Source organism: Rhipicephalus microplus, chromosome 1 (assembly GCF_043290135.1).
Source record: "Rhipicephalus microplus isolate Deutch F79 chromosome 1, USDA_Rmic, whole genome shotgun sequence".
NCBI lineage: Eukaryota > Metazoa > Arthropoda > Arachnida > Ixodida > Ixodidae > Rhipicephalus > Rhipicephalus microplus.
Genome location: NC_134700.1, coordinates 129,609,533 through 129,622,256, shown reverse-complemented (window position 1 = coordinate 129,622,256; position 12,724 = coordinate 129,609,533). Strand labels below are relative to the sequence as shown.

Genomic DNA, 12,724 nt, shown 5'->3' with positions numbered 1-12,724 from the left:
CTTTGGAAGCCTACTCGCAATCAGACAATTCGGCCCTTTCATTCAAAGATATTACCAATTACTACAAGGAGGAGCACCGGCGCTATCCAGACCCTTGTAAGGGACTGCATCGCGCTGACGAGCGCCTCCTTTTAAAACTGTTTACCAATACTGTACTGTGCCCGGCGGTGCTAAAACATTTCAATTCATCCTTTGATGGCACGTGCCAGTTCTGTGGTGAGGTGGCTGACACCTTTCACATTGTGTGGGCGTGCCAGTCTAATCCATCTATCCCCCCCAACCCCAATCCCACGAGAGAGGACTGGGAGGCGGCCCTGCTCGGCTGTCAAGACCTGAAGGCCCAAGAGGCTCTGGTTCAACGTGCGCGGGCGGCGTTGCTTGCCAATGGAGCCCCGGAATAGGGGTTCCACCTAGTGCTGTGAGGGTAGGAGGCCAATAAGGCCCCAACCCAATCACCTCTCTGTAACCATTTAATGGTTATTAAATGTTTTCACCACCACCACCTTCACCGACTTGTGCCATCGCATTGAGAGGCGCCCAGCCAGCGAACGGCTGAGAGTGATGAGCGAGTGGATGGGAGAGTGGGGCACTAGCGTTCTCGGTTCGGCATTGGTTTTGCTAATATGCTATGCTAACTGTCAACCCTAGTTTACGACACATTTCCTTGGTTCGCGTTTTTACTCTATCTAGACGAATGTCGGTACAATATTTGAAAACAGAGCCAATAGCTGTGACCCCCTTTTCTAGGTACAAGCAATTAGGAAGAAATGTGAAACCTCGCTTTTTATCTGAAGGCCCTACACAAAGTTCATTGTCTCTCAGAAACTTGGCCATCTTCCGCAACGGACAGCTGGCGCTGGTAGGCTCACCCGATAGAAGCACGTCAACGCCTTCTGATATGCACCGCTATTGAAACAGCCAGGAGAGCTAAAAGTAGTAGGCAGTTGATAGATAGATAGATAGATAGGTCGATAGATAGATAGATAGATAGATAAATAGATAGATAGATAGATAGATAGATAAAGAGATAGATAGATAGATACATAGATAGATAGATAGGTAGATAGATAGATAGATAGATAGATATGCTCGAAGTCACTAAAGTTCGCTAAGAAATGCTTCGCATTTAAAATATTACAGCATGCCCCGCCGCGGTGGTCTAGTGGCTAAGGTACTCGGCTGCTGACCCGCAGGTCGCGGGTTCAAATCCCGGCTGCGGCGGCTGCATTTCCGATGGAGGCGGAAATGTCGTAGGCCCGTGTACTCAGATTTGGGTGCACGTTAAAGAACCCCAGAAGGTCAAAATTTCCGGAGCCCTCCACTACGGTGTCTCTCATAATCAAATAGTGGTTTTGGGACGTTAAACACCACAAATCAATCAATCAATCAAAATATTACAGCATATCCACGGGGTGAAAGATTACGAGTGGGGCGAAGCGTCCGACATTCCGTCCCTCTGTACGTCTGTCCATGCTTCCACCTACTCTTTCGTTCTTGCGTTCGTCCGTGCGTCCGTCTGTCTGTCTGCTTGTCCATTCCCAAGACTACACTAGATTGATTGATTGATTGATATGGGGGTTTGAATGTCCAAAAACCACCTTATCTATATGGGAGATGCCGTAGTGGACGCTCTGGAAATTGCGTCCACCTGGGGTTCTTTAACGTGCACCCAAAGCTGAGCACGCGGGCCTACAACATTTCCGCCTCCATCAGAAATACAGCCGCCGCAGCCGGGATTCGATCCCGCGACCTGCGGGTCAGCGGCCGAGTATACTTAGCCACTAGACCACCGCGGCGTATCGGACAAAACGAGAGGTGGCTACCTACTACCAATGAGGTTTAGAAAAATTGCTGGAGTGGAAACTGATGGTATGCTTTGCAGCAATTGTGAAGCCAGGTTTCGCCCTCCAAACAATTCAGCAACTTGCTATTTTCTGGGAGTGCCCATTTAGACATCAAGTGGCTTTGACCTGTTGGTCTAAAGGCTACGTAAATCGATACATCAAAAGATAGTTGTTTCTGATGAAATAGCCGAAGTTGACGAGTATTGGTGACTTAATCTCCAATAAAATTTGCCTTGAATTCATTGCTTGCTAAAGAAAACTGGTAACACAAGGACACACTTTAAACACTATCTGACCACAAAAGTTTGCCACGTTAAACTCGCTGGGCGTGCGAAAAAAACGCTTCTTCTCCAGCGTAACTCTACCGAAAGCTTGTGGCAAGCACATGTTTTTCCACGGGACGGCTTCATGCTCTCCCATAGTAGAGTAATATACTATAAATCGTTAACCCATTTTTCTTAACACTCTCGTTGGCTTTAGCAAGGTTTAGCGATTGTTGGGCCACAGTTCCTCACTGGACGGCTCTATGCTCTCCCATAGTAGAGTACCTAGAACTATAATCGTTACCTAATTTCTCTAAATACATACGCCCCCTCTAGTACGCATGAATAAGTGGCGTTCTGTAAAAAGTGACCAACTTGATTCATTTTATTTTCTTTGACAAGTAACATTTGAATATCGAGTGATTAATTAGATTTTGGTGCTCATTCGTAAGATGTATACACTGTCTTTACTTGTTTTCGATGTTTTGTTTGTGTATGTACAAGCGTACAATAAACTTCCCTTTCTCAATTGCGGAAAGCGAACAGCTCATCATGCCCCTAATGAATGATCGCTGCCGCAACCACCATCTTACAGTGGTTGCGGCTTCACTAGTGGGTGGTAGTTTCCACTTCAGCAATTTTTTAAAACCTCCTTGTATCAAACGCTATAGTAGACTACATCGCGTAGTAGTACATAGACATATGAGTCACCAGCTTCGTTTTCCCGTCATTGCCAAAAAAAGTTATCCGTTGTTAAATGAAGTGTGGCGGCCGTCATACAAAACAAGACTTCTTTCACGCCTTATTTTGTATTTGCTTCATATTTGGTGCAAGGCAAAAATCGTTAAGATGAATTTGTTGCAAACTAGGCCAAATAAATGCCTCTTCTATTTTACATTACTAGTTGTATATGTAGCAGCCACGTGGAACCGGAAGGACCAAGCATTGTCCAATTAAACTGTTACCTATTATTTTCACGCTACCTGCACGTCATGCGCTGCAGATCCCACAGGCACTTAGGTGAATTTTTCGCCTGCTATATCCCTAATATGCAAGCCGTGATGTACACCCAAGTATAAAAATACATAATAGGCTAAATTTTCATCAAAGGTATACTCTCCCATAACCAAGAAACATCACGGGTGGATGAATCCTCCTGCTGTTGTTCGTATTTCAAACTATACAGTCACGAGCTGGATTGGAGGCGTTACACAGTAATAAAGCAGGAATTCATATTTGGCGAGGAGCCAACGTCTTGTAAACGCTTCCTTTAAGGAGGTCATACCACCAAACTAAAACTTTTTCTGTTCATAACGGATAGCCATCCCACTCACTTGTACGCCTTGGAGCTGAGGTCGAAGCAGTTGTACAGCTTGCCGATGTTGTGAATGGAGATGCAGTTCTCGGGGACCATGATAGACAGGAGGAAGTCACAGCAGTCCTTGACCATGCCCATGACGCAGAGGTAGTCAGCGGCCTCCAGCAGCTGCTCCACGTTCTCACATCCCACCCACGTGACGCGCTTGTAGGCGAACTCCACAATTATGGCCATGGTCTCCTTGGAAACGCCGGGCACTAAGACCTCCTTGCGCCGGACCTTGTTGAAAGTACTCCCGAAAAGTGCCCTAAAAGGTACTTAGTTTTGTGAACGCCATTAAAAATCACGCTTGCTGCAATTGCTTGCATACGCGCTAGGTCAGTCATGTCTGCAACCTCATTCACATGCCGTGCCTACTTTGATATTGTCGAGATAATTAGACTACGGGTCAGTCGGTAAACAATTTCAAATACCAAGTTTTGCAAACATTAAAGATGACGTACTCCAGCACTTGTCCATGACGCTTGTATTTCTACTTTACATTCTTATTAGCGCTTCAACAGACCACAGGCAAGTAGCTTAAGGCTTTGGAAAAGTGGGAAAATTACTGTAATCTGCCAAACCAGTAAACGAAAATTCGGACGATGCGAGAAAAGAGTCATTAGCATAGGCATGTGCACGGAGACTATGAGGGCGATCGCCCTGCCTAATGACCTAAGAAGTGGGGGAGCGGAGGGGCATGGTACGAGGTGCAAAATCTGCCCCACGCTTCGACTTAGTATGGGGCTGCCCTGGGTTAGACCTTTACACCCCATGATGGGAAACCCAGCGTACTTCTACGGAAATGGGGGTACCATGAATCGCAGATACAAAGTCAGTAAACTGCCATTTTTCGTTAGAGCTAGACCATTTTCGTTCCTGCTGCTCCAACGTTTACTAAGTTTTTTTTTTAAGATTGGCGTTTGTAGGGCGTAGGAATTGCTCATTGCAGCAGAGACGATGATCGGTATTATTTCTGGAGCAACAATTTGGGAAAATGATAATAACGTTGAAGTGCATGGATTTCAGACGACTCACTGTACAGAAATCTTGACATTCAGCAGATTAGCAAGACATGTATATTTTCTATTTATTCTTCAGGACGCAAGCTTAATATGAACAAAAAGGAGCATGAAAAGCCAGCGTATGCATATGCACACATGGGTCCGGCCATGATTCCCAGGACACGCTCGGACCTTTGTGAAGAATATAACACAGAACTGCCCGGGTGATTCAAAGTAAGACCCCAAACCCAGCCGAAAATTTAAAAAAAAAAACGAACGAAATAAACAAAATGCCTCCACGGTATGTCCAGCACAGTAACAGCGAAAGCTGAGCGAGCGACCTTTCAAGAGCCTGTTTTGAACACTTTCGAAGGAGCTGCTATAGAATACTCTTGCATGACAACCACTACTCCATCAACTATAATTTCAGTGTCGTATACGGAAGCGTCAACTGTGTCTTCATCAGTCATTCTTCGGAGAAGTGTTGTAGCCGCTACACACTTCTAAGACATTATGGGCATTTTTAAATACTGTGGATGATGACAATGAAAAACTTTCCCTAAAGCATTTGTAATGACATGGGTCATTCAATGATTCACTCATTAGGCCAGTGGCGTTGGGTGATGCCTGGTTGTTACTTCACTGTTACCGCACTATTACAGATGGCAATGCGATCCCTGGCCTGACATGAAGCCTACATAGGGTCAATTAGCAGTCAAGTTTCAAGCTCCAGCGTAGATCATTGGTGGAATACTGGGCTGCAAAGCAAAGGGCAGGGTTTGATTGCCAATCTGCTTTTGGTCTTTACGATTATTTTGTTTTTTCTTATTTTGCGTGACAGTGGTTAAGGACACAACGAAGCTGAAATCAGCCCTCGCTGAGATGTTATAACAGCTTTAGCTGCAATAATATAGCCTACCCGGCACAACCATCCATCGGGCCCAAAAAGTGCCCGAGCTAATAATTTAGGTGGTGTTGCCCGAACATTGATAGCAAGGCGAACAGTGATAGCATTGATAGCAATCGACAGCAAGACGTTTAGGTGGTGCGTATCAACGCTTTGTTGGCGCACACTACGCCATCGATAATGGTGATAGCTGAGCTGCTCAGGTGCGCCAGAGGAGGAGCAGAGGTGGCTGTAGAGCGCAAGACGAGAGGGAGATTAAGAGCCGAGTCATGCCGCGCTTATTTTAGCGAAGCGTTTCGCTTTACTACCTGTTCAACAGGAAGCCGTCGTGAAGACATGGAAAGTGAATGCCTTTTTAAAAAAGATTTTACGTAACGAAACTGTTTACCTTTAGCTCACCAGTTTCAGATAAATCAAATATCCCCGTATTTTTGTACCAGAAAAAAAGTTATGTAGTTGTCCTGCATCAAACTCTTCGCATAGCTTCTCAATATTAAAAAAACCGTTTTATGAGATAAAAATTTGGCAGATTTCACTCACCTCGCGAATCGATGGTATGTTAGGCATGTGGAGGGAAGGCGAATGTGGTATTTGTTTCTATTGATTGAGATGTTATGAAACCATGTATGTTTTATATGAGCAGTTGTTCCCGGTTGCGTAACGATGCCAAAAGCAACGAGGTTATTAGAGCTTTTTAACAAGCTATAGAAACACGGTACGGAAATACGACACGGTTCCTTTTTGTATGCGCGTACAATGATCACAGATGCGCACTCGTCAGCCGATTCCATATCGCCACGTTTTGGTAACGTGTTCCCGTAACTAGCTAGAAACCTCTACTAGCAACACCACAAAGCGGTAAGTTCATATGAAGCAACGGTGTTTGCGCTGGTGCGCGCGAGCATTGTAGCCGTCAACACTGCTATACAAATCTATTTCAGATGATAGAGCCAAACTAAAATTTGCGTTAACCCGATATGATGGCTGTATTGTAGGAGCACGTCTGCAATGTTTATAAAATAGGATAGCCAGACCTGCCAGAGGATTGACGCTACACGAACATTAGGATCTATTTGAAAGTTATATCAGAGGCCTGACGTGGCTCTGTGGTGGAATACTGGATTGCCATGCAGAATGCAAGGGTTAGATTCCTGCTAAAATATTGACAGTTATGTTGGCATTCGTTTGGTCAACTCTGCCTATGACAGCTTTTTTTTAACGGCCCCGCAGTGGTGGTCTAGTGGCTAAGGTACTCGGCTCCTGACCCGCAGGTTGTGGGCTGGAATCCCGGCTGTGGCGGCTGCATTTCCGATGGAGGTGGAAATGTTGTAGGCCCGTGTGCTCAGATTTGGGTGCACATTAAAGAACCCCAGTTGGTCGAAATTTCCGGAGCCCTCCACTACGGCGTCTCTCATAATCATATGGTGGTTTTGGGACGTTAAACCCCACATATCAATCAATCAAGCTTTTTCTTAACGCCCAACCATTAAAGTGTGTTCTCGCCGTCCTTAGGTAGATATAAAATGTCGATCACTTGCGTTACACACCCGCATACCAGTGGCACATACCGACCCCCAGGTTTGCTTCTTTAAAAGTGTTTGACGACAAACGTGACGAGATTGTGACATTCATTTTATGACCAGCGAGTCGTATTCGACAAACCATCTTACCTCCCCCCCGTACAAATTTTGGTGTACCATGAGTTAAAGGGGTGATTATGAGAGCACCTAGATCTATGCGGCTAGATAGATAGATAGATTATAGACAGAAAGATGTGCAGATAGACGCCAAAAGTGCTTGCAAAACACGAACAAATGCTTCAAACTTATATTGTGGAACATACATGTATAAACAACAAATGTAGAACAAAGTTGAAGAGAGGCTAAAAAGAACAGTTCTTGAAAAAATAACTCCCAAGCATTTCCCCGAGGGTGAACATGGTTAAGTGCGAATACACGGGGTGATGCTATGAGGGGTATTTATTAATTCGCACTATTATATTTATTAATTACACTATGGTGCCTTTATGGTGCAATGGTTCCTGGGAATCGCAATTTGATCACACGGGGGAGTTTACGTTAACTCACTGGCGAATGCCAACGGATTTTAACTTTACTCCCCCTCACGACCCGCTCTCGACGGGAGACTGAGAGAGAAGGCGGGCGCGCGAGAGAGAGGGGTGCGCGCGCAGCTGCAGCGAGCGAGCAGAGCGGAGGAGCGAGTGAAGGGGGAGGGGTATAAGGCGCGTTACTGACACCGATATCAGCGTCGCGTCCGTGGCTTACTCGGTAGAGCGTCGCGCTGCGGCCCGCCAAGTCCTCTTTCTTTTAAAGATAGAGAGAAGACTGCGGACGCCGCCGACGGCGGTGGATGGTTTGGGGTCGCTTATAAAGTGTATTCACACTTAATAATAGTAAACTACTGCTTTGAATTCGAAGATCACCATATTCACCACGACAAGGAGTTTGGTAAGCAAGCAAGCATGCAGAAAACAAAAAAAAGTACAGGTAGCGATGTCAGCTTGATATTGGCGCCATGTCATGTAATCAGGCTGTGTCTGCTGAGGCCTATGTAGTCCCTTCTAAGTAAAAATGAAGTACATTGACCTATGAGAGTGTCAAATAGCATATGAAGTTTTGTTGATTTTCATTGGGCCAAGGTCTTCAAAAATATGGCAAATACAGTTTAAAATATCTGACGTCACATGTGGAGATCGCGGCGCGTAATATTAAAATGACACGTTCACCTTCATTTTCTCCTCCATGCATAAATTTATGGGAGTAAAATTATAGAAATGAGTTTCGCCAGAGCATAATCAGTCGAGACTAATGCATTGTTTAACTTTAGTGTCCCATTAAAAGCAGAGCAATGTCAAAGCCCGTCGCCACCGATAGGCAGGGCCGGGCCATGCCATTGCTCACCATTTGAACGAGCAGGGTACCACTTTTGAGAAATGTGCGGGCGTGCGCGTGCGCGTGCACACACACACACACACACACACACACGCTTCACTGCGGTGGTCCAGTGGCTAAGGTACTCGGCTGCTGACTCACAGGTCGCTGGATCGAATCCCGGCTGCGACGGCTGCATTAACGATGGAGGCGGAAAAATTGCAGGCCCATGTGCTCAGATTTGCGTGCAAGCTAAAGAACCCCAGGTGATCGAAATTTCCGGAGCCCTCCACTACGGTGTCTCTCATAATCATATGGTGGTTTTGGGACGTTAAACCCCACAAATCAAACACTCCCCTCCCCTTCTTTTTATGACTCTGGCTTCGAAATTGTCACTTGAAACTTCCCCCCTCGCAGTGTTTTTCCTTTCTTCAACGATCTCTGATCTCGAAAGATATGTGACATGCAATTACGAGGAGACGTCGTCGTCGTTCGCGTGTTACGTAATTACGCGAACGTAAACAGGCAGGGTTTCAAGTCGTGTAAGATGGCGTCATCGCTATTTTAACGCGATAGCGTTAGAAAGCTTGTGTAGCAGAAATTCCGCCGTTACTCCACTACGGTGTCTCTCATAATCATATGGTGGTCTTGGACGTTAAACCCCAAATATAAATCACACACACACACACACACACACACACACACACACACACACACACACACACACACACACACACACACACACACACACACACACACACACACACACACACACACACACACACACACACACACACACACACACACACACACACACACAAGCTGTGTGAGTGCATAGCAGGTGTTCCTAGTCTTGCGCGTCTGGTTGGTGCTTTTCAGGAGGGTAGCTCTTTAGGCCCGCACTCCATTGTCGCTGACTTAGAAGCTCCCCACCGCATCACGGCCCGCAACTCTCTCCCTCCCGTCTCCCTCTCCCTCTTCATCGGCTGCTCTCTTTCCTCAAACTGATGAACGTGTGAAAACATCGCTTTGCCCTGTCATCCATCCTGTAGTTGGTCCATTGCCTGGGTAGCTTGAGTGACGCTGTGCGCGCCACTCTCTCTTGCTCAGTCGTTTCCGCTATCGAGCACAGCTGACGCTCAACCCTAGGTTGCAAACTATGAGCGAAATGTCGCCGAAAGTCGCCATTTTAATGACACCAGTATTTCTTGGGGACCTTCGACACAAAAAAATTGATCTATCGTCTGTCTACCTGTCTGTCTACCTGTCTGTCTACCTGTCTCTCTGTCTACCTGTCTGTCTGTCTGTCTGTCTGTCTGTCTGTACATTTATCTGTTTGTCCGCTCCTAACGGTACCCTTAACGGCACCAAACGATACCCCAAACGGCTGACCCCATCCGCAGAACCAACCAATATTGGCTCAAGATTTAGCGTTACTGCTTTTTCGATTGTCAATTAAAAAGATATTTTTGCGCATATTTGAGGCACCATAACAACACGTCAATATTCTGTATGTTTGTATTTCCCTAGAAAAGGCATACATAAGTAATTCCAAGCACCGTAGCGTTTATCACGTTGCGCTGAGCATACAACGCTTGCACGAAAAGCAAGTGTTTCCAACGCTTTGCTAATAAGACGACACGGTGGTGGCACCTACCCATCGCCTCTCGTTCTACACCTTATCCTCCCCCAGACAGGGGCGCACGCCGCGCGCTTCGTTTTCAAAGATACCTGCCAGATAGCGCTCATGTCTCACGTGTGACATGACGATGCGCTCGTTCGCCTCTGGTGCATGCTCTAGCCACTCAAACGCAGCGCCTCCAGAATATCATTCACCAATTTCCTTGCGCACAACATCAAATAAACGTTTTGTTCACTCTCTCCAGACGCAAGAGTATCGTCGTTCCACGACATTTGTTGGGTAACATGTAGATACGGGACCATTTTTTTCTTCAGACTTGGCCAAATGTGTCACCACTTTTCAAACGTGTGGCGCGCATGGTAATCAAAACTGCCAATTATGATAGCCCCGTGGTTACGGTAGCATGCTTAACCTCTAAAATGTGTTGAGGCGTTTCAATGCCAGTCACGTCATCCGCTTCGCCATGAGAGCACTCAATAAGGGCATGCCTGCAGCAGCAGCGTCCCTCAAAGCTATGCCTCATAACGAAAGTTTGCGATGGTTTGCGTTGCAGGCAGGACAAAGCAGACACTACAAAAAGAGAGGTATGAAATGCGTAGCCTTTATGAATTTCATATATTTGATTTGAGAGGAATCATTTGTCTAATAATCGAACAGCCTAAGTACAAAACAACATAAATAGGTTCCGCGCAGTTCTGAGTAACCATCGCAATGGCCACACCACGCTCTCTGTGCGGTGATGCTTACGCTATATATTCGCCTCACTGCAGTATCTGAAGGCTGCCCAAAAAAGCCGGACCTTTTGGCCCACCCGAAAAGATTGTTAATAAGAAATGTTAACTTGCATACCAAGCTAGGGGGTTCTACAGCAGTGAAGAAGTCGACAAGCTATTCACGACACTTGGCACTACGGCCGATAAATGTGGTCTGTCTGTCAATGAGGCACTCCAGAAGTGAAACTTTGAAGAAGGTTAAAACGCTCACAGCCCCTAAACATTGTTTTAGAATACCACCGCCTTGCGGCACGCGAAGTCCACTGACCTGAACTTTCTTGAGAGGTTGCTGACGGACGCAACAGTGCCTTCATGACAAATAGGTGAACTACGAGATACACACGAGAAACAGAGCAGACGTACTAAATTGCGTGTAAACTGCACGTTCTACTGTAGGGTGCAAAACTGCGAAAAATAAAAAAAAAACGTTTTGGCCATTTTTTTGAACACACATAATATAGAACAAATGACTCGGTTGAGACCTGAGCCGAAAATTACCAAAATTGTCATGTCGCCATTCATGGTATTAGGTCGCCACGGCCCTTTCAAGTTCGCCAATTTGTCGAAAAGTAGCCACCAGTGGCAACACTGATCTCGCCACTCGCTCCTAACCCTACCGCCTTCATGAAAGCCAGCAGCGGTTGGCGTCTATCATAATCATATTGTAGTTTTGGGACGTTAAACCCCACATATCAAGAAAGCTAGCAGCGGGGTCAGACGCATAGTCGTTTGTGTCCCATTCCTATGAGGCTCATTGGTTTTATTTGTATACGAACAAGTTCTAGCTTTTGACAAGTACTCATCGGTAACGAACGTTGCCAAGCATGTGTTCTGTTCAACGGAGTACGCTTTCTTGTTTGACGATCAGATTTTCGTAAAAAGCCACAATATGGCCTTAGGCACCAAGATAATGGAGTTGAAACTAAGCTTACTGAAGCGATAAGGGTGCTAAAACCACTTTTTTCAATCGGGACATCTTTAAAGACTAGGGAGAGATAGCTTGGTCTATCGAGAGCTGAAATGGTGACGTAGCCTCAGAGGAAAGATTCTGCGGCCCTTTATTCGTCACTAACACACGCACATGCGTGTGCAAACCCGCGAGTGCAGCACGTGCATGAATTTCTCATGTCCTATCTATACAGGCTAACTACGGATTACGTGAAGCCGCGAAAAAGTGGCGATAATAAAAATTGCATAGAACGAATGTGGTTAATATGCGCGAGAAAGGTTAGAAATTTTAAGCAGTGGATCAGCGTGGAGGGTAACTACTTGGCATGGAAGTGTGAGGTCGTGCATCATCTTTAGCAACTTTTCGGTTTATGAAAAATTAATCTAGAGTGCACATAATTTCCGTTATATGCCCTGTTACTAAACTACTCCCCGTTAGAAGAGGTGATGTAAGTTCATATGCCATGTTACTAAACTACTTCCCGTTAGAAGAGGTGATGTCAGTTCACCGAAAAGAGTAGCATTTTCAGGTAGTGCACCTGAAGTAGTCGCTGCAGTTGGCCATGACGACCCTGTGCACAGGAAACTGTCCGCCATCCGCGGTCTTGAGGAGACCGTCACAGAGCTTGCCAGCACCGCGCATGTCCCACAGTGCTTCCAGGGTCTGCTGGCTCAGCATCTCGTCGGGCCCATCGCCGAAGCTACTCGCCATGTTCACAGGCCACGACGCCGCCGCCGCCGCCGACAATCCCGGCCTGCCGTCTTCACAGCCCAACAGCTGCCATGCGTCGACGCTGCTGACCTGCCACGAGCAGAGCTCGCGCATTCGCATCCTTCTCTTCACCTTGTTCTTCGCTGATGATTGCGATGACGATATTGGTGATGAAGCGGGCAATCATGCGAGTGAGTCTATGAAGAAAGCAAACGAAAGCCCATATCGATGAAAAGAAATTATGAGTTTCTCGGCAGATTCAAGGCCCGGGTTCCGGACTCCCAACACGGAACGTGAATGCCTTGCATCTCTGACGCGTCATGGTTTGTCCATGACGCGTCAGAGAAGCTGGAAGCTTTTTAGCTACGCATAGCGGCTTCCCA

The 12,724-nt window shown here is 46.3% G+C and overlaps 1 protein-coding gene across 1 annotated transcript in view; it reads right to left on the bottom strand.

The window, feature by feature from the left end:
- LOC119177874 (kelch-like protein 10) overlaps window positions 1–12,461 on the bottom strand; it is a 44,514-nt gene extending 32,053 nt beyond the window's left edge. The window contains exons 1-2 of the mRNA XM_037429061.2: window positions 12,169–12,461; window positions 3,442–3,732 (exon numbers count right to left, since the gene is read on the bottom strand). Coding sequence (XP_037284958.2) covers window positions 3,442–3,732; window positions 12,169–12,461 — 584 coding nt within the window. The remainder of the gene's footprint in view (window positions 1–3,441; window positions 3,733–12,168) is intronic.
- Window positions 12,462–12,724: the final 263 nt, after the last annotated feature.